At 36.0% G+C, this 23,811-nt stretch overlaps 1 protein-coding gene across 2 annotated transcripts; it reads left to right on the top strand.

Moving 5' to 3' along the window:
- The first annotated feature begins 466 nt into the window (after positions 1 to 466).
- On the top strand, positions 467 to 23,552 carry LOC113228874 (cytochrome P450 9e2-like). 2 transcript variants are annotated; one of them, XM_026462296.1, is made up of 11 exons: positions 467 to 620; positions 6,540 to 6,739; positions 10,124 to 10,287; positions 10,607 to 10,744; positions 11,013 to 11,221; positions 12,204 to 12,339; positions 14,417 to 14,512; positions 17,181 to 17,402; positions 18,380 to 18,480; positions 20,451 to 20,619; positions 21,780 to 21,961. In XM_026462296.1, exons 2-11 carry the CDS (start codon positions 6,540 to 6,542, stop codon positions 21,959 to 21,961), a joined length of 1,617 nt encoding a protein of 538 aa, XP_026318081.1. In that variant the 5' UTR covers positions 467 to 620. The 2 variants fall into 2 exon arrangements, with proteins under 2 accessions (XP_026318081.1, XP_026318083.1); XM_026462298.1 differs by lacking the exon at positions 467 to 620 and having other exon boundaries at positions 21,780 to 23,552.
- Positions 23,553 to 23,811: the final 259 nt, after the last annotated feature.

Raw genomic sequence — 23,811 nt, 5'->3', positions numbered from 1 at the left:
TAATTTATTCATATTAATTGTCAACGCGCGTTTTGCGGGACGTGAGAGGCGGTCCCCCACACCTCACTTCGTAAAATGTAGGCTCGTGTTGAAATACCTAGCCTTAAGAGTCGATACTACGTCAGCTCGAATTTAAACTTTTCCCGTACTTAATACGGTTCATTTTGCTAGGGTCGAGTGGCAGAGACACTAGCTTTATTTCAGAATTTATTTTTTTACACACGAAATGGTACACACTTCAAAAATGTATATCATATAATACGTGTTCTATTTAGTTCAGTTGATATAAAAAAAATCATTTTTATATGTAAAGTATTAAGCGGTTTTCTTGTAAAATGTCTTGGTAAGTTTGTGTGTTTTGAGTGTGTGCGTTATATAGACTCTTACGTCTACTAGTACCTGCAAATCTTATCACTTTTGATTTCTCAAATAAATACGCTTCGTTGTTCTTTGGTTGTTTGTTCCCCTTCCTCGCGGCAAAAGCAAAGATAGTATCGACACGGCGCTCACGCCGATCGGCTGCTTGCAATACGACAAATCACGACGGAGTTATCAAATAAATTAGGGAGCTATATAATAATATCGACTTTTTTATACAAGTGTGAATTCAAACGAGTAAGGTAAGTTTTCATTTTTCGATGTTACCCAGTGGCTGTCCAGAGCTATAATCCTCAAAGATCTGATGGGCATTGCTACTACGCTCATTACCCTGAGATCTTTATTTCATAGGTAAGCTAATTGTACTTGAAATCGTCATACTGATTAAACTTTACTGCTCATTCAGAAGGCAGAATCCCTTAAGAAGAATGGCCAAGAAACTCTAGGGGTTGCTCTTCGTAAATATACATTTAAATACTTCTATCATTACAATGTTTAATTTAAACATCTTAGATCGAGAATACCTGAAAGAGCTAAACGGGACACTACCACGGATTTTTGTCATCCAAGTACGCAGAAGTTGTTTAGTTTACCTTTAGTGTAGAGTTTTTGTTTCACTATAGTTTTAAGCCTCGTAAATGGCAAATTTTGAATATCGATCGGAATCTTATTACGGAAGCGTATCCGCTCACGCGATACATGCCGCCGTAGACGCATACCACACCTAGAGGTGCCGGTGATGATTATATACCGATTTATCGGATATCGAAGTTATAACAAATAAAAGAACTAATATTAATTGCTATTTCGGTAACTACTCTAGCAAACCATAAAGTTTTTAATGCCTGGGTCTCTCAGATGTAGTGTAGAGGTAGAGTTTTTTAAGTTTACCCTGAATATAAATGTTTATAAACTATACTTTAAGGAGTAATTTCACGGTAAACGTTAGAACCACTCAAACGGAATATTATCATATTTGTCCAAGTACACCAAAAATTTCATTAGTGCTTTTTAAGTGCAGGATTTGCGGTGTATTACTGCATTTTATTTGAGATGTTTTTGTTGGTAGTACGAAGGGTATTTATTTAGCAATGCAGAATAATAATTTTTATTTATAAAAACTTGTATTTAAACTGAATGCTTTTCTAATTTGCGAAACCAAATAGCCGCCATTTTGCGGTAGGAAGGCGAATCGCGTAAGCGGGTATACATTGCCCCTTAAATGAAATTGAGACTTTATGAAGAAGACTGTCAAGAACAGCTAGTCTATTGTGTTTTAGTTTTTTGTGCCAAATTTAACAAATAAATCTATAAAAAATAGGACTTCTTAACAATAAACTCGGATTTGAAATAGTCCTAGTCCTATTGACGATTATGTGGGTTACGACAATTTGATTTTCAGTTTTTGACCCCAAAGAACGCTGTAACTTTCAAGTTAATTTGTATGAAGGTACGATTAATGCCGTCCATTTATGGTATTCTAAGAGTGATGTAAATGAATTAGAGCTCCTTAACACATTTTTAATCTATAAATGTTAACTTCTTGAAGACGTACGGAATTCAATACTGCTGTAAGAGTACTTTTTAAACCAAAGCAGGTAACATTGAAATGGTGTTAGTGAAAATCAAATGCAATTTACATGGCTTTTAAAATGTTTATTATTAAAAAGAACCGCTATTTGTGAAAAAGACTTTGGTCACAATGAGTACAATTAAACAAATCGAATTATAATATTGGAGATTTAACACAATAAAACGAAATCATTGACACTTTGTGTTACATCTTTCTTTACATCGTTCTTAGAACTGATGAATTATAAATTCCATAAAAGAATAATAATCAACAACTAATCTTACTCTTAATTAGGTATTAGTTTTTCATTTTCTGTTCTCATATTTTCAATTTTAGTTTATTGCCTGGTATCTACAAGGAAAAAGATTATCTACATGTTAAAGATTTAAAATTATTACGTGTTAGTATTAATTCAATAACAATTAAACCATCCCTATTCCTCGTCATTCATTACCTAGTAGTAATGAACGAAAATTATAAATATATAGAGACATTTTATCATGATTATAATTTAAATTAAAACCAAACTATATTCATCCATTAAGCAAACTTCAAAATCAAAAAAAAATATTAATATTAATTTTTAATTTTTAATTTTTTTTTTAATAATAAGGTACTAAGGTATAATCTTCCTTAGAATAATAACGCATAGAATGATAGTTTCATATCAAACGAACTATCACAAGTGAGGCAAAAATCAAATTCATGTAGGCTAGTTTTAGTAGTAGGTTAATTTTCGGTTTTAGTGTGTTGGCGTATTTTTGGACCTTGCCAAGGCATTTGACACAGTTTCGATTCCCATGCTTGTGAACAAGTTGTATCATATTGGTGTGAGGGGTAGTGCTCTTACGATCTTCAGGGATTTCTTATGTGGGAGAACACAACGAGTAAAAATTGGTGAACATCAAAGTACCGATGCTTCTGTTCTTTTTGGAGTTCCGCAAGGTAGCGTTGTCGGGCCAAGTCTATTCATAATCTATATAAATGACCTGTGTCATCAGTCCCTAATAAATGGCAAAATATTTACATTTGCAGATGATACAGCCTTAGTATTTCATGGAGGGACTTGGAACGAAGCTTGCCGAAATGCTGTGATAGGACTCCAAAAAGTTAGCTGCTGGCTGAGGATGAATTTTCTTACTCTAAACGTATCAAAAACAACTTTTTTACAATTTGCTCTTGACAAAGTTTAACGTACTAACGTCGACCTTAAAATCCACACCTGTGGCATACCTTGTAATTCTGACTGTACATGTACTTCTATTATTAAATCAACCAAGGTGAAATATCTAGGTGTAATGGTGGATGATAAGTTAAGATGGAGTACTCATATAGATTATATCACCTCTCGAGTCAGGAAACTCATATGGGTTTTCAAGAAGTTAAGGCATGTTAGTGATCTAAACCTGTTGCGCACAATTTATTTTGCACTGGCACAATCGGTGCTAAGTTATTGTATTGGGACTTGGGGTGGTGCTTGTAAAACTTATATAAAACAATTAGAAATAGCACAAAGATCTTTATTAAAAGTAATGACATTTAGTCCCTATCGATGTCCCACAAAAATTCTGTATGAAACGTGCAAAGTGCTCTCTGTCAGAAAAATTTATATCTTGCAAGTAATTGTAAAACACCATAAAAACACCCCTTACAATCACAAAAACTATAAAAATAAACGCACTATAAGAAATGTTTGTCCACCAATAAAATGTCGAACAACCACTGCTAGACAACAATGTCGATATATGTCCACGTGTTTATATAATAAAATAAATTCAATTCTTAATATTTACCCATTATCGACATACGAAACGAAACGTAAAGTAACGCATTTCCTTCAGGCTCTTGATTACAATCAAACTGAATTACTACTATTACGATAAAACTAGTATTAATAACACGTAAAAATAGCTCCTCCACACATCAGCGTATCAAATAATATACACACCAACACACACAAACACACACCCACACACACACACACCCACCCACACAAACACACATACACACACACAAACAAACAAACACACATAAATATGTATATACGTATATATATATTAGTAAATGTTATATTAATAGCAGATACATTAACTGCCAGAAATAAATAAGTGTCACTAATTATGAGAAGACACTGATTTCCGTAACACAGGTCTTTGAACCTAGCTCGGAAGCCAGGGCATACAATGACATGTAACTTTTCTGTTTAAATAAAGAATTTATTATTATTATTATATAAAAATATTTATATTTATATGAAACGCGTTACTTCCTTGTGGAATGTGATGTTAGTATCTATTTTATGTTTGTCTGACGTATTTTTACACTCATTTACCGCACATTTCGTCATTTTTAGCTAAAATCTTGAGCTGTTCGCGGTGCAAGTTGACCTTGAGCACTGACGGCCCGCCCGAGTAGGCCCTTTGGGAGCGCTTCAATTTGCCTCACTAAGCGTGTGCGGACTAGGTTTCTATGCGTTATTATTCTAAGAAATCTTTTAAATAGTGTCGTAATTCTTTGTCATATTCCATGAACTGCAACCCGGTTTTGATACTTTCGGGTGGTAACTGGTCAATTGAAGGTTAGGTTCGGGAACTGCAACCAGCTTCTGCATTATTGGTCTTTTTGAAAGTACACATTTTCTATCATCATTTCAGTAGATACTTTGAATAATTTTTTCTCAGGGTTTCTAATCGTGGGCGTCAGATCATAAACTTTTGTAGACTAGTTTTGAGTTGGGCTTGTTGCATATCTTTTGATGTAATGTCACGGAGCTTCTTGGTGTAGTTTTGTATCTATTTTAATATTAATTAAACTTTGTGATATGTAGTAGTAGATAGTGCTATTGGCTGTGCCAGGGTTTATGCTATCTAGAAATAAGATTTTGTGATACATGAGTTTGCAGAATATATGATTATGGTTACTGTTATGTAAAGTGAGAAAAATCTTCATGAAAAGATGGAAACGCACTACAGGTATAAACATGGCGCTGCCTTCCCCGATGGGGGAACGGCGAGAGATATATGTATGTATCCAGAAAATGGCTTGTTTGCAGTATTGTATCTAAATCCGTTTTAGTGACTTAGTGAATAATAATCACCTAAACATATTAACATACCTATATATCACAATAACTTTGAGTTTTGTAGAATTTCTCAGTCGAATAAAATCACTTTAATCATGGTGATTTGAGTGAATTTCACTATAATTTAAATGCATCGTTTTGCAAATACGTACGTAAGAATCATAAATGCAGTTTATGAGTCCTACGTAGTTCATTAATATCTGACTCTTATGGTCTGCGTAAATAAATGATATTAAATACAATAAGTAATAAAATAAAATAAGGAAAATAAATGATATTTTCAATAATAATTGAATAAATACTTTCGATTTTGCTATAAAAAACCTCGGACAACACACACAAGTACTCTCACTGCTGCATGCGTAGTCTCTAAAGATTGCTGCAAATCGCGGTGTCATTAATCGAGGGAAGGATAAAATGACGTAAGGAGTAGTTCTGTACTTGTTTATATTTGTTTTTAAATATCGTAAGTAAATGCTGTAAGTGGTACAATTTTAATATAAGGGAACGCAAAAATGCGTTAATCAGAGGCACAAAAAAAAAATTAATTACGTGTTCTTGATGTAACGCACATTTCGCAAAAACACTGGATTTTATATGGGTTAAATCGTTTTAAAATTCCTTAATCAGAAAAAAGCGTTAAAAAAGTTATGCTGTCCGGAGTTTATTTTTCATTTTAGAGACATGAGACCCAGACCAATCGAAGCAGAAAAAAAAACTTAGGAAGAATATGCGAAAAAAGCATTTTTGCAGGTATTGCGGGTTATTATTGCTTTCCAGCGACGATATATTGTTCAACAAATTTTAATGTTTAATTTTGGTATCAATAGTAATAATAAGTTGGTCGAAAGATTTTGAAATTTTCCTTGGTGCATGCATTTTTATCAACAGTATTCTGAACATATCTAATAAAGACGTCTTTAAAATTTTGCCATAGCTAAGAGAATGCAACCGCTTCGTTGTCAATCCTGATTGACTATGACCACTCGTTGCATATTATTATATAGCTCTTTCCTATATCTATGTATAGCTACAAGAGTAGACTCATGTTCACCGTAAGGTTATGTGAATAGTAAAGAGCGTCTGCGATCGGCATTTGTCGTTTTTTCGTAGTTTCTCTACTGTGAAACTTTCACTATCTCATGAGAATCGGGCCCCCAGTTTTTGTATATCTGTACTAAATAATTTCTACACCTTGTCTTTTTTACAAGTTTATTGCAAAAAAAAAGACAAAAAATACACTGATTATAATAATTATACGTGCTCATTAAATAAATATCAGCAGCTGCAATAACTTCTACGTTGTCCATGTTTCAATGCACAATGAAAACTGACAGCGCCCCCTACGTGTGAGCAGCTCCGAAAAATCCGTCTACATTGGCCGTTTGTATTGCTCTTTTGCAAACTTGTCAAATTTGTAGACTCTGTAGTCTCGCGTTGGCCTAGGCTCAACCAACATCTATTGCAGGCTTTAAACACAATGTTTATTATACAGTTTTTTTACAGATGCTGGTCTTGATATGGCTGGGTTGCCTCGTGGCTGCATTACTTCTATACTTCCGCCAAGCTTACAGTTTCTTTAAAACGCGGGGTGTAAAGACACCTCGAATCATCCCGCCTTTTGGCACGATGTACAATACTCTGACACAGCGAGAGCATATCAGTGAACAAATAACTCGGGCTTATAACGAACACTCGGGTGAAAGGTAAGTACAAAATTAACATGCTAGCATGGTCTGAGAGGCCTGCATCCAATTCAGCTCAGCCACTTTCTTTATGTTACCCTTCTAACGCATCTACAGTCTCTCTCTGGGGCGTTTTTTACGCCAATGACGCCGTTCGAGGACCGCTTTACACCTGTTAACAAGCTTGCGAAAAACGTGACCCACCCACCGCCACGTTAGGTTAGTTACGCGTTTAGTGACATCTGTGATAACAGAACCGAGAGAAGTGGCAGAAACTGAAGGAGGCCTACACCGATACGGTTGAGAACGTTTAGAAAGAAGAAGAAAGAACTAATTAGGACGTGGTATTCAGTGATGTATTAAGATAAGGTTGATTAACATTTAATGTTTGTTTAATTTAATCGATTGACAAATAAAGAAGAGTGAATGTCAGGATTTTGCAACACCAGATATTAAATTATTTCTTATGATATTAGACCATTAGTTTGTTATAATTATTAACCAAAGATCGAATATTTAGAAAAATTCAGTTGGATTCGATCCGACATCTCCCAGCAAACCGTGTCAGACGCTATGCCAACTAAGTTACGAAACGAACCACGAACGACCTCTCGAATTTTTCCAAGTGTTTGTTGCAGATCTTTGTTTTTTGTCATTTAACGACTTTCTTGCCGAGACGTCATCTGTGAGAAATCTATGAAAGTTTTTCTTCACTCAACGAGGTACTTTTACAGCAATAAAAATGTTGATGTTAATTTAAATCAAAAAAATTCACGGAGTATCCATTATCTTATCGATGACACTGAATTAGATCCTTGACGACCTATCACAATCGCTAATTACAAGTCTTATCATCAAAAGATTAACGAAGTATATCAAAATTATCTTTACAGTTAAACGAAAAAAACACCTCCAAAATTTAGACGATCTGAACATTAATTAAATTTTAATTTTTGGTTTTCAAAAGTAACATTTGGGTCAATTTCGCGATGACTGAAGGTATAAATACGTGAATTGGACGTAGTTATAATAAAAAGATCCAAGTCACAATTGGTAAGTATCGAGAAAATGGAAGTTAAAGTTTTCGAAAGTTTAAAATTTTAACTGCTGCTTGAATTCTCAACCGATCTTCATTGTTTTTTCGTCCAATTAAAGTTTTCACTATATAGTTTCACATCAATTACCAAACATTTCGTAAATTCCATAATTAAGGTAGCTTTTAAAAAAAAATAGGATTAGAACCATTTTAATTTTGTATGGCAAAAAAACTTTTGCGATTATTTTTGATTTTGCAAAAATGATCCAAAATGAGCAAAAAGTGTACATTAATTGTTTTATTTGAATTAAATGAATATAATTGCAATTTTAAGAATTTTGAGTAATCTCGGTTAATTGTCCTATGTTTTGAACAATAATAACAATACATTCCAACATAACTTTACCATTTTGTACAGTAACAAAAATTGCATACTTAACCTGGATATTTCGCGAAAAATGCAATTTTTTTACATTATTCGGACGCATTTAAATATATTTGAAAATTCTTTTTCTTTATTTTTTCTCACTAAATCGAAGACCAGTTACTTCAAGAATTAGTTTGTTTAAAAAAACTTGACTTATTTAATTATCCTAAAGTCTCAAGAAATTTTCCGACATTCGCCACCGCAAGTAATGTTTTTTCGACACTTTTTTAAATTGTGTTCTGTGCTTTATTAATTTGGGTTTTAATGATAAGATATTGTTAAATTATTAATACAATTTCAGCCACATCAACCAGAATCTTTATTTTCGAACACTTTTCGATTCTTTATACCCTTTTCTATTTGTACCTACAATTCCCAAGAACTCTGATGATGCGAATGGTCGCATTACTTTAATGGGTTTGCTTTTGTACACGTCTTCATAATATCCATAATTCTTCGATTGTGTAAAGACGTCAAACGTGTTTCAAGGCTACTTCAATTGTTCAAAAACCTGTATCACTAGGCAAAAATTTATGCCCAGGTTCCAAATAGCGATAGCGAATCGTTTTTAAGGTCAGTGTCCAGAGCCACTTTTAGCATCAATACCAATTTAATGTTCCTATTATGACCTCCTCGTGATTCACTCCATAGTATAAGGTCTTCGATGCCCACCACCAATTCGTTATTAATATGCCATAAAAGACACTAGCCAACTTTCTGTGCTTCTCTACCTGCCTCACCTTCTACTCATACATACAATAACTTGTGTTATTAGAAGCTAGGTGAATATTGGAAAAAGGCGAGGACAAATCGACTGCAATAAATATGTCGCGGGGAGGTTTATTACGTAGCATGGCGATATATCGCATGCGATAATGATAAACCTTTCGACATATTTATCGCAGTCGATTTCTCATCACCTTTTTCCAATAGTTAATATGTAACGACCTGTTTTTATTTATTATTTCTGTTCATTTCGTTTGTGGTGCTCAAATTCTACGTTGATAAAATTACCGTGCAGAGCTGTCAAAATGTTTTAAACTCAGATGTGATCTTTCCATGGTTATGTTTGGCATAGCGATATAATTTCGCGGCCATTGGTCGCGGCACACTCGGCACGAAACGAAAATTTGGAAGGTGACTTTTAAAATTTGAACGTAAGTGGAACATTCTCTCCCGATTAAAAAAATAATCAAAACGATCCAAGGTACTTTGGATCCTATTGTTTCAAAATTTTATAAAGCCAACACTATACAAGTTACATTGGTGCATTTTTGTTAAAAAAGAAACAATAAAAACAAAATTATTCAAGTTTATTTGAATCTTATTGGCCATCATATTGCATAGTTTAATATTTTTTAAGAACGATTCATACTCAAGTGGATCATGTCTATGTTGTTGAATGAGAGTCCAGGGCACCTGGATCGTTCATTAAAAATATTTCTAAGTAAATTGCGTTTTTTTTTTTCAAAATGCTACATACTTATAATTTCGCCAATATTAGAGATATCGACACGAGTCTTTCTGGCATGAAAGAACAGGCTATGGTGAATCACGTGGTATACTTAACTCATTTTGGCCCTAAGTGTGACTTGGATCTTTTTATTATAACTACGTCCAATTGTTTCTATTCGAATCGCGTTATTTATGTACGTAGATCCACCTACGATTGAAGGTATACAATTATTATTATTATTATCTTTGGAACGGAAGAAGAGAGGCAGGTGGTTTGTTTGGGTCAAATTATGGCGCCTGAGTGGCTAATTAGTTCCCAAGACATCTTACTTTATGTTTGTTTGACCTTAGTTTCAATAATAACATCTTAAAGGTATTGTTTCTCAGTAAATCTTCATTATGCATATTACGTTCGAAGACTATATCGTCCGAATAGTCTATGAAGCTTTTGATAGAACAAATAAAAATAATAGAATTGTTCTATTAGGTTCTACGGCACGTTCCAATTCGTAAAGCCGTTTCTGCAGGTGAGAGACATCGAGCTGATCAAGAACATTGGCGTCAAAGACTTCGAATATTTCCTCGACCACAACAATTTCATTAACGAAGATATTGACCCGCTTTTTGGAAGAAATCTTATCTCTTTAAAAGGTAACGTGCCTGTCATGACTCTTGATGAAGCTACGGCGATTAAGATTCTAATATATGTGTACTATCTTGCCAGATATAAACTTTTCCTAAAACACGAGGTCTTAAGTTTTCATTTTAAACTACAGCAACATAAACAACTGGCCTGTTTTGATTTGGCGGATGAATTGGCAATCGTAAAATATATATTATATTTACCATTACAATAGAATGTAAGTGTCCCAAATGTGACGAACTCGAACGAGTTCGCACAAACGGCTTTTAGATATCGAAGAAAACTGTGCAAAATATCAGCTTCAATTTTAAAATATTTGATCATCAGGTCAAGCATGGAAGGACATGCGATCGACTCTCAGCCCTGCTTTCACTAGCTCAAAAATGAAGATGATGCTACCACTGATGGTTGAAGTTGGAGATCAGATGGTTTTCTCGGTTAAGAAGAAAATCAAGGAGTCTAAACGTAAGTACAGTGCAGTTGAATGTTAGGGTGATTGGTGAGAAATAAGTAGCAGATAAGTGTTACAAAAGAACCTCATTTTTTTTTCATGAAAAAAGCTGAAACAGAAAATGAAAAGGTCGTCGAAGACGTATGGAATGATATTTTTATTAATATATTAACAAAAGTATATCAATGTCATTTCTATAGCACATCCCAAAAGTAAAATCCGATACACGTACTATAAACTCTGCTGTAACATTTGTGTTCCGATAGATCCTTTTATTTACAGAGGGTTGTTTGGATGTCGATGTCGATGTGAAAGACCTAACAACCAGATACGCGAATGATGTAATTGCATCTTGTGCTTTTGGTCTGAAAGCAAATTCTCATACCGACGAGAACAACCAGTTTTACGCAATGGGAAAAGTTGCTGCAACTTTTAGTTTCCGTCAGATACTCATGTTCTTTGTGTCCACTTCTTTTCCAATGTTCACTAAAGTGAGTACTTTGAAGCTTTCCGTTCTTACACAATAGCCCAGGCGGTCTTTTAACAACGTTTGCGATAAATTTGTCACTAACATGATCAAAATGAAGATAACCTTAATATGCGCTAAAACAAATGTAATGTAATAATACGAAATACTTTCATAGATTTCTCACAGATGGCGCTACGGCTAAAAATGTTAAAATACAAAGATCCGACAAGCAAGCACATAGAAAAACTCGTGAAGTCCGCTGGTTCGTCCCGTTGCTTAGTTGGCATAGCGTCTGCCACGGTTTGCTAGAAGACGTCGGTTCGAATCCGGCCAGATCGAGGAATTTTTTCTGAGTGTTCGATCTTTGTATTAATAATGTAATTATTATATAAAATTATTGATAATTTTCATATCTCAGAATATAAATTCTGTTCCGTAGGTTATATTTTTAGTTGATATATATCAAAGAAAATAATTAAGAATCTAAAATATTACAATCACCTAAAGGTGTTATGGCCTTTCCATCCTCGAACCTGCAAGATGTGGATGATCTTCCTAATGGAGTATTTCCTTCGCGCATTCCATGTTATTGGAGTATACATGGAGTTCTTCAAAAAGCGAGTCATAAGCTGGCAACGTATATCAGCTCATCTGATGTTGCAAATATCTATGGACCACGATGGCCACCACCCGGCTCGTCTACGTCACGTCGTCACGTGACTCGTCTGCTCTTTGCGTCCAACTTTAAAAAAAAACAATACTGCAACTTTGATAAATTATTCCCTAGAGATAAAAATCTAAATAAATTTGTTATCACTTTTTATGTCGCAAACACAAATTAGTCATTCCCTGGGGTCGTTTATGTTTTACGTTGATGATTACATAATAGTCGAATGTTTACTAAGTGGACCTGTTCATCTAACGGTTTGTCGAATTGCTTTACATTGAATATGTTAACTTTGGTAGATAAATCATTCATTTAATGTATTTAATTATGTCTATAGATATTCCCGTTTACCCTATTCCCGAAGTCGGTGCAGAACTTCTTTAGGACGCTGGTGGCGGAAACAATGCAAACCAGGGAGCTCAAAAAGATCATTCGGCCTGACATGATACATCTGCTAATGGAAGCTAAGAAAGGTAATATTTTCTGCCTAGGGTATTTCAGCGGTTTTGGTGCGCCTATAACTTGTGATCTGTGATCATCGTCTTCCTATTGTGTCGATGGTGATTTCTGAAAGGATTTACCAATCGACGTAAGGCTCTCGCCGAGTGTTGCCCAGGGTGTGCCATAGGTATAGGAAAGGAATGGTATATCATGCGGGGAGGTTCCTTTAGTGCACCTCAGTGGTGATGATTGGTGGTGATTAATGATAATTAATAAACAGCAGTGACAGTGTTAGAGGATCAAAGAAACGTAGTCAAAAAGAACTTCGAAAATATATGAGAACCTAGAAGAAACTGAAGAGTTTACAGCTACCTTGATCGATATATGAATATTGCAGCAATGTTGCGACAAATTTTTGCTATCAATCGTAATTGCTTGACTATGTTTACTCATATCAGTAGGTTTTCCGCATAAAACAGAGATAAACGATACAAAAGTAGTTTATCGCTTGATAAAATCCAAAATGACATCATAAAAGAACTTCCGAAAAAAAATTATCCTGCTGAATTTAAGTCAAAATTTGAAGTTCTTGGATCGGTGCGGCAGTATCTAGTACACGGGTATAAACTTGGCCCTTTTCGTTTAATTAGGTCCATAACTTTAAAGACACCTTGTATAATAATAAAGTATAAAGTTAAGTGCTTAACTCTTACCTTTATATTTTGTGATATACATTTACAAGGTGGTTTGTAAATTGGGTTGCAACAAAAAGCAGTAATTGTACGTGCTGTTTTGTTTTTTTTTTCAAAAGAGGGATCTTTTGATTAGCTAGGCTCTTTAATAAAACCTTCAAACCTCCTTTATAACTGATATAATTATAAGGTAGATCCACTTCCCACGTTTTAAAATGGAAGACAGTAAAATATGTTATTATTACTATTAATACTTTATCAACAATTGTTTGTTTTTGAGTCAAATCTAATAAATCCAGAAGTCAATTTCGTAATAAACTTTTTGTCACTTGAAGAGGACGTTTTAAAACGTTTTAAAAGCAATACTAGAAGCTGATAAATTAGTTATACTCTAGAGCAAAATTTAACTTTATTACTATTAATACTACTACAATGATACATAAAAAAGTTAAAAAAGTGGCTTAAAATAAATGGGTGTGTTGCAGAAAAGATAACAGCCTCAGCAAATTGCTGGTTTTCAGGTTTCACCTAGTATATAATTTAGAACTACGAGTGACGTATATTTGTTGCTGTAGACACCGTAGTATGCAGTTTCTAATTAAATATATGATTAAAAAAGCACCTCACTCACAGCAATTATACACTATTATTTTATTGACTGTCTCCGTGGCCGAACGGTTACCATGCCGGACTGCCACGCGGAGGTCCCAGGTTCGATTCCCGGGCCGGGAGAAATATTTCTCTCGTCAGTTTGGGTGTAATTTGTGGTTGTCTATGTGTGTGTCCATAGCACCCGGGACACAGGATTACCTAGTGCGGGGCTATGTTGAGTGTGTGCGTTGCTATTATTATTATTATATATAGAAATTCCAGTTTTTTTTATACCAAACTACAAATGATACACGCACGACCATGCAGCAAAAAGTGTAAAAAACATTTCACTACATATATATATAGAATAGAACTAGCAGAGAATGAAATTTAATTAAATATTATTAATAATAATGTTATAATGTTTTTATTTATTATAATATTAACCTATCCGAACCTACTTAATTTAAAAGATTTCCAATTACACATACCATGCAAAATGGACTTGTGTGTTTGTTGTTCCGGGTTTGCGTTTTCGAGAAGTCCATTTGTGAAAGAGAGGTCTCCTCCAATTTACTCCAAAGTAGTCAGACACGCACATGATATAAAGTAATAGATATCTAAGGTTAAAAGAAATTGACAATATCGAAAATACGTATCAGTGAATGTATGTCAGTTTTGGCACTAGATTAAAAGTAGTTTAAAAGTGGAAACCAATATCGCACATCCGGTACATATATTAAACTGCAAATTGAATCACTATGTCAATAGTGTAAATTACTCTTAAAAACTTAGACTGCTTTAACATATTTTTTTACTATTTCAGGAAAATTGACCTATGATGAGAAATCAAGCCAAGACAATGATGCCGGCTTTGCTACTGTCGAAGAATCATCCGTTGGCATGAAACAAATCAACAGAGGTACGTCACGTTAAAACAGGGACAATTCACAGCTCTGAAATTTAATAATTTATATTAGTTAACTTAGACAATGTTGCAAATCAGTAACATAAAAATCATCAAAAGAAACTAATACACTGATGGTGTTCCTTACAAACTTACAAATGTACACATCGCCGAGTATATAACAGAAATAGAGACCTAATAGAGAAAACTGTTCTGCCACATCATTACGGTGACAACTGCGCTCCGATTGGCCAGCTCGAATCGGAAACAATTGCCGGGTATCGTCAATTATTTCATTTCAAATCGTCCGTTTAAGTCATTGACTTACAATTATGTGGACGTCAGGTCCGCGCTAAAAAGTGTCCGAACTTAGAGGGCGTTAAAATCGTATACAGAGCATCATTCACGCTTTAGTCTTCGTTTGTTCGACTGACAGCGATGCAAGCAAAATTAGACAGTACTGCGATGACATTACAATTTAAATTCAACGTTTTAGCTTTTTCATATTTCTTTACATGTCACGACATTTAAATAGGTTGACTTGGGACATTTTTTTTGTGGTTTTTGTATTAGACCCGTCGTCCATTTATTTGTAAGTCAATGGTTTAAGTTGAGTATTGCTATAATGGACGAAAATTGAAAAATTACACATTTAATATTTAATTACCGATGAAATGTGATTCCGTTTATTTTATAATTAGAGGTTTTGCTGTTTTCCCCTCACCACCGAATGGAATAGCCCTTTGTTAGAGTTATTATCTTTATTCCAATAAATACAGAATATTTTTGGAATATACGGAGACGTACACATAGGTCAGTTGTTGGCGCTGCACTATTTCAGTCTTCTAATTTGTGATTTCAGCGCAAACGAGAATTGTTATTTAAAAGTGATGTAAGGCCTATTTGCCTGATAAGTTGCCAGTAATGGATGGCCCTTATTTTTTCTCTATTTTTGGTTATGTACACTTATAGGTAATGTAGAGTTCTTAGGTTTTCGCGACTGATGCACATTGGAAACAAAAATATTATTTCGGTTGTGACTAAAGTTCGCACTTTAAAAAGTTCAAAAGTTGGATTTTTTTAAATTAAATTGATACTTCAGAGCAAACAAGGCGTAAAAGCCAAACTAGAAAGGCGAGAGTAAAATATTTTTTATTAACGTTTTGACTCCTTTTTAGTTTTTATTACAATAAATACAGTTACCTGTTACAACGAGGACCCTGATACATAAGTTGACAAGTCATGTGCCTGCAATTTCACCAGCACCCTTATCCATCAAAACCGGAACGCAGTAATGCTCACATTACTGCTTGGCAGCAGAGATAGGTAAGGTGTTAGTACTTCCATGGACGAACTCTTTCACAAGGTGCTGTACTGCTAATAATAATTAATTAATTTCTTCGACTAAATCGATAGCTCTTTTTTGACAAAATTTGCTTTTACGCCTTGTCTTCCCCGAAGTATAGAAATATAAGCGATTTTATATTCGATAAAATAGTTAAGTCTCCAATATATAGGTATTTTCATCATTATAAAGGCTTCTCGAATGTTTAACGCATTTATTCAGAAGCTACAACGTGATGTCCAAATTTTGTATTACAAGGGCACAATTAACCTAATATTCTGTAGCGAGAGAACTTGTAAAAGTTAACAAGTATTACAATATGAAAATACTTTCATCCAATCTTCGTAAGGCCTCCCATAGTTTGTGTCTCTCACGATCTTGCGCGTGTGGCTTACGCCTGGGTCGGAGAGCGTCACAACGCTTCATTATCCCTCCTTATTTGTCATTCAGTTTTAACTTTAGTCGATAGATAGATAGATATATCATCATTGCAACTCGCATGGAATTTTAATCGTTTGTTTTTTTAAAATAATTGTTATAGCCTCAGTACAATCCTAAACCTACGCCCTGGCGATAGCTGTAGATTTTTTTTTTCCTATAGCAACAGATACTTCCAGTTAGTAAAAGTATAAACCTCTTAATACATGTCAAAAGTGAACGTAGACAGCATAAGCTGGTACCTTATTGAGGAACATTAGCAATATATAACGTGTTACCAAGTAATATATTACTTTAGAAAGACGACAAAGGTTTTACAAATGAAAGAACCTCCTCATACAAAAGTGTTACTACGTAACACAAGATTTTATGAAATACAAATAACTCTGATCTCTCTATATTAAACTCTACAATTATAATAATTATTATATGGATTCATTATTTTGTTGATACTGCTTTTCTTTATTAACATATTTTATAATTTAAAGCAATTTAATAAATAAATAAATATAAATAAATAACGCACACACTCAACATAGCCCCGCACTAGGGAAACCCTGTGTCGCGGGTGCCATGGACACACACATAGACAACCACAAATTACACTCAAACTCACGAGAGAAACAATTGTAGGCCATACTACTATTTCTCCCGGCCCGGGAATCGAACCTGGGACCTCTGCGTGGCAGTCCGGCATGGTAACCGTTTGGCCACGGAGGCAGTTAAATATAATAATACTTTTGTTACTTAATTTTTCTTTATTAATTTTTAAGTTTCATAACTTGTTGGTCTAAGTATATTTTTAAGACGTAGCTACGCCCTTATGGACACTGTTAATTAATTTTATTATCATGTTCGCTAATAAATAAAAACTTGTATACTGAATACTTTTTTCTCCAGTATGGTCCGACGACGATTTGTGTGCTCAAGCCATCCTGTTCTTCATAGCTGGTTTCGAGACTGTATCTTCTACAATGTCGTTTTTGCTGTACGAGCTGGCTATCAACCCTGACGTGCAAGAGAAACTGTACCAAGAAATAAGAGAGAACGAGATAAAAAATAATGGGAAATTTGACTACAATTCTATACAGAATATGGCTTATATGGACATGGTTGTATCAGGTAAGTGCACGAAGATGAACTTTGTTTTTGTTCTTTTTATGCAAGTATAACGAAAACTCTTGACTCTTCTTCTTCTTTTTGCTTAATGGCGCTACCCTTTAGATTTCGAAAACTAACTTAACGTAACTTTAAGAGCTTCTGTGGACTCTGCTATTTAGTGTGACACAATGTGATATAAAAATACTTTCTTAATAAATTTTGATGCTGCAGAGCTGTTGAATTACCTGAAAGGGACAGAAAACAATATATATAGACAAATGTTAGCACGTATTTTAGGCAGGACAAACAAATTATAATCTTATATTATTGCTGGTTATATAATCACAAAGGATATTGAAGGGAGTCGTGTCAACATGACTTAAAATCGTATTAAAATTTGTGTTTTTGGGAATGAATGAGGGGAAGGTATCGTACAAAGAGACGAGGTACTTGCTAAAGTCGAAAAAAATATGATCCGGAGTTTCTTCGTCCAGCCCTCATTCGCAGAGCGAGCTGTATCGTACCCTAATTTTAGCTAAGTGAACTGGGGTACTCGAGTGGTCGAGCCTTAGTCTAGATAAATGGTGGATACCTAGTTGATTAAACCTGATTATTAGCTGCAGTAACAACTCAGGACAATGCACGTTTCGTCGAACGCACTATCCGATTACTCTCATAATTGTAGAATTATATTTTTCTGCAATTTCTATTGAAATAAGATTTCAATTAAGGATTCTTTCCTATACAATATTAGATAATTTTGTGACATAAGTTGTACTTTGGTACACAATTTGTAGAAAAACTGAACCTACTTTCCTGAAAATGTTGGACTAGCCTATTTTTAATGAAACAGTCGCCACTGAATGTGGCATTTTTGTTTTTAAAATAAAATACTATTCTCGACAACTTCAAAAGATCAAACGACATTTCATCAAACACAGGAAACGGAAAAGAATCTAATGTTTGAACTACTTCTAACCAAATGTTTTGTTTTTCAGAAACCTTAAGGTTATATCCGCCCGGCACTTTTATAGATAGGTACTGTAACAAGGATTACAATTTGGGCAAACCTAATGACAAAGCTACCGAGGACTACATTGTAAGTATTAAAATATAAACCTTATTTAATATACACATATTCAAATTGTCAATGCATTTTGAATTCTTTACTAATCGAAAAACTGACTACCAGGGAAGGACCGCTGCATTTTTTCCCACATAAAATATTTTTTATACAATTTTTGTAGTGTCGTAAAAAAGTCGAGTTCGGGAGTCCACACTTATAAACTGGACTCAATTTTGCACGGATCAGTGGCCTAAAAGACTTACAAATTTGAGTCCAGTCGAGTCATCGTAGTACGGACTCCAATCGTAAACTTAGGTTTACGACTCGCGTTCTTTGTAAACTGGCTGGAGTTCGAACTCTTCAAAGACTTCTACTCTACAAAGTCTCGAGTACGACAATCAAAATTCAATTTTACTGAACAACTATTACTATTAATACCTAATTGTAACACAATCATTATACTACAGTTTAACACACCACATCACAACACCGCTCAGTAGATCTTTATCATACTCGAGTTCGACTCGTTGAATAAATTTATTATGCATTAAATTTATTACATTTATACATTTATAAATTGATTTATTAGCCCGTCGGTCAGCGCGTTGGCACAGTTGTTTGCGACTTGTGAGGCGTATGCTGTCACCCATGACCTAGAGTATAATCCGAAGAAAAGCGAGGCTATGGTATTTAAGGCGGGTAAAATAAACCATACTAAGTATATTCCTCCTATTGTGTTGAATAATACTCCGTTGAAGGACGTAGACAGGGTCAAATATCTTGGTCATATTCTCACGAATGATCTGAACGATGATCAGGATATCGAAAGGGAACGTAGGGCGTTAGCGGTTCGGAGTAATATGCTTGCCCGCAGGTTTGCTCGATTCTCATATGAAGTTAAAATAACGATATTTAAAGCCTACAGCCAATCTTTCTACTCGAGTAGCCTGTGGGTGAGGTATACGAAAGTGCGCGTTCAATATAACAACTCGTTTAGAGGTTGATAGGATTGCCAAAAAGGTGCAGTGCCTCGGCCATATTTGCGGAAGCTCACACGGACAGCTTCCAGGCCGTAATACGGAAAAAGATTGCTTCGCTGTTGAGTCGCGTGAGGCAAAGTCCCAACAGCATTCTAAGTGCAATATCGGGAAGTTTTTACTGTCTAATAGTAAAATTCTGGATAGAGGAAACTAAGGGTGTAGCCCAATTTATAGTGTAGTTATAAATTAAGTCTGCACTGTATTATACTAACATTGCTTTTTAATTTCTCGTACTAACATACTATGGATATTTTTAATAGTCCGAAATAAACAATTATTATTATAAACAGCTTACACACACTCGAGCACTAATGTCGAACTCGAGTCTGTTCGGAAACTCGATAGGCTCCTAAATACAGCACCGAACAGCGGAGTCTCGGTCTTTATGGGTCAAGTTTTGTGAATTGGAGTCTAGTTCCAAAACGTAGACTCCTATACTACAGTTTAACACACCACACCACAATACCGCTCAGTAGATGCTTACCAGACTCAAGCTCAACTCGTTGCATAAACAAAGTCGAACTCGGGCCCAAGCACTAATGTTGAACTCGAGTCTATTCGGAAACTCGATAGACTCATAATACATCGAACAGTGGAGTCTCTGTCTTTATGAGTCGAGTCTTGTGAATTGGTGTCTAGTCCTAAAACGTAGACTCCCGGACTCAAGTTTTCTTCAACACTTATTTGTATCAATAATATTATTCCAGGCATCTTTATATGATGTATTGTAAACGTCTTATACGAATGTAATGGCAGACTAAAATTAAACTTTACTCAGAGAGATTTAGTTTTGATTTTCTATTTTTATTTGATTTCTTTACGTATATTACTCCAAATTCAGATAAATATAATTTGCTTAATCCGATCTTCGCTTATAACGTTGGAATATACGGAATGAGATGTACTTAGTGCTTGCGTACTAGATTGACCTTTTGAGTGTTATTTAATTTTTCTTTTTCTAAGGTGCGCAAAGGCGACGGCATCCATATACCCTTGTGGGCGATACACCGCGACCCTCAATACTTCCCGAGACCCAACAAGTTCGATCCTGAGCGGTTCTCTGAAGAAAACAAGCACAAGATCCAGCCTTTCACGTATATTCCATTTGGACTTGGACCTAGAAATTGTATTGGTGAGAATATGTCGTATTTTTTTTATATCTGACTCCAAAAACCAACGATTGCTTCACATTGAAAAGATCGACATTTTGAACCGTGTGTTCCTGTATGGCGCTTTGCACCCACGATTTTAATTTCTCAGTCAGGTTCACGCATAGACACAACATAGCTTTTTTTTGCGGGACAAAACCTTTGTAGATACCCCCGAGTTCAAGTTATGTGGGGACTCACCCCCCATACTGGGGGCCTACCCCACTAAAACCCTCCCGGGTTTACCTCTCGCCGGTTGAATCGGCACCGTGGGATCAGTGAACATTCACCATGACAAGACAGTTGTGTCAGACTCATATGTTGATATGTGACCCCCCGTGGACTTTGTTGATCTTTTGGCTCTGAGTACACAAATGTGGAGAAATGTGTTAAACAAACCTAATCTCTACCCTGTAAGCCGTAAAATTCATTTTGCCTTCCTGATCGCGTCATTAGTGAATAAATTGGTAAGCAAATTTTTACGTCAATTTGATCTTTAACGTAATAGTATATGTATACAGTTTTTTCAATCAACTTCTTATTGAATATTATCAGAAAAATCTTGCTGAAATAATCCCGTGTGCAGCGCGACATAACTGTCACGTGAATTGTCACAGCTACCCCAGCAATCGACTCAGTTGAGCAGTAGGCCTGTACCTATCCTATCTTAAAAACTGCCTCTGTATTATTTCTGCCGCCAAGCAGTAATGTGAACTAATGCGTTTCAGTTTTGAAATGTACATCCTCAAATACACCTACAAAGGGCATCTTCAAATTAGAGGCTTATAGAAGCGCAACTGACTTGACTGCGTGACTGCGCATCCAGATATTGTATGAAAATTAGTAGTGACGCGAGTGTCTCGCCACGGCAACGCTATAAGCGACTAATTTAAAGATTTGATGAACACTTACCACAGCACCCGTCACCCTGAGACATGAGTTGACAAGTCCCATGTGCCTATAATTTCACCAGCACCCTTACCCTTCCAAACCGGAACGCAGTAATGCTTACATCAGTAATGCTCAGAAATAGGTAAAGTGGCAGTACTTTCTTGGACGAAATCTTTCACAGGAGCTCTACTGCTATTAATAAGCTATCGTTAACTACTCATACCTCCAGTTACTAATCTTGCTTAATTTGCAGGTTCTAGATTCGCCCTCTGCGAAGTGAAAGTAATGGCATATCAACTCTTAAAAGCCGTCGAAATGTCGCCATCGGACAAAACGGTTATACCTCTCAAGATGGACCCCTCCTCGTTCAACATTCGCATAAAGGGGGGTCATTGGATCCGATTTAAGGCTAGGAAAGAGGTGACAAAAATGTGAACTCCACGCAATATATTATAATATTCATGTAGTTACAGAGATTCTGTTTTTTTAAATTTTATTTCGTATTTAGAAGCTGTAATAGTGTGTGCATTTGATATAAACTGGACGCTAAAATTCTGTGGATTATGGTAAAGTGTACATGTAGTTATTCTTTCTTGGTTTATGCAATGCACATACTTACTTACACATATACGTTCACATTACATTCATTATTTTATTTTATTATTTAATAAAGATTTTAAAGAGCCACAAATGCACAAAATATTATGACATTAGTTTATTCATCATCATCATCATAATGTCAGCTGGAAGACGTCCAGTGCTGAATATAGGCCTCCCCCAAAGATTTCCAGACCAGCCGATCGGACGCGACGTGCACCCATCGGTTACCCACCGCCCTTACCAGGTCATCCGTTCATCTAGTAGGGGCCGTCCACTGAACGCCGTCCGGTTCGTGGTCTCCATTCAAGCCCCTCTCTGCCCCAACGGCCGTCAGTTCTACGAGCTTTGTGCCCTGCCCACTGCCATTTCAACTTGCTAATCCTGCCAGCTATGTCGGTGACTTTCGTTCTTCTACGGATCTCCTCATTTCTGAATCGATCACGTAGAGAAATGCCGAGCATTGCTCGCTCCATTGCTCATTGCGTGACTTTGAGCTTTTTTATAAGGCCCATTGTAAGTGACCACGTTTCAGAGCCGTAGGTCATCGCTGGCAACACGCACTGCTGAAAGACTTTTGTCTTCAAAGACTGCGGTATTGCGGACGAGAAAACGTCCCGGAGCTTCCCAAAAGCTGCCCAACCGAGTCAGATTCGACAATTGACCTCTTTCTCGTAGTTGGCCTTGCCTAATTGGACGGTATGTCCGAGGTAGACATACTCGTCAACAACTTCGAGAGCAGCAGTTCCCACTGTTATAGGGGTGGGTACGACATGGACATTCGACATAAGTTTCGTCTTGTCCATGTTCATTTTTAGACCCACCTGCCGGGAAACTCTATTGAGGTCACCGAGCATGGTGCTAATCTCTTCCAACCTTTCTGTCATAACCACGATATCGTCAGCAAATCGATGTTGATGCCGAGTCCTTTCCAGTTCTGTAACTTGTAGGCATCTTCCAATGCAGTGGTGAACAGTTTCGGAGAAATGACGTCTCCCTGTGGCACTCCTCTTTGCAATTGGATAGGCCTTGTGCACTGGTCCTGGAGTCGAACTGACATAGTGGCGTTTCTGTACAAACACTTCAACACTTCGATATATCGATAGCCAATATGGCACCGTTGTAGAGACTGTAGCACCGCCCAAATCTCGATCGAATCAAAGGCTTTCTCATAGTCCACAAACGCTAAGCATAATGTCAGGTTACACTCCTCGATCTTCTGTATAACCTGCCGCAGCGTGTGGATGTGGTCTATGGTACTGAAGCCCTTTCGGAAACCGGTTTGTTCAGGGGGCTGGAAGTCACCGAATCTGCACGCGAGACGGTTCGTGATGACTCGTGAAAACAACATATAAACGTGGCTTTAAAAGCGAGGTGGGCCTGTAATTCTTCAATAGAGGGTTATCTGCCCTTTTGAAGAAGAGTATCACCACGCCTCTATTCCACGCTTCTGGCGTAGAACCATCGAGCAAGACTGAATTAAAGAGCCTAGTAACACCGGTACTAAGAGTCCTTCAGAGATTAATTGATTGTGTCTTGTGATTCAAGGGGTATTAAATAAATACACTGTGGAACAGATTCCCTTCCCACATCCAGTCTTGCCTATGGATCGCTTCGTTCAAGAAAAAGTTGACAGCGTACTTTGTAGCTGAACTCTCCTTGCAATCATTTCATGTTATTTACACCTA

The sequence above is a fragment of the Hyposmocoma kahamanoa genome, unplaced genomic scaffold (assembly GCF_003589595.1).
Source record: "Hyposmocoma kahamanoa isolate Upper Pololo Valley unplaced genomic scaffold, ASM358959v1 260, whole genome shotgun sequence".
In the NCBI taxonomy this organism is placed as follows: domain Eukaryota; kingdom Metazoa; phylum Arthropoda; class Insecta; order Lepidoptera; family Cosmopterigidae; genus Hyposmocoma; species Hyposmocoma kahamanoa.
The sequence above is the reverse complement of the archived record's forward strand: the minus strand, read 5'-3'. Positions and strand labels throughout refer to the sequence as shown.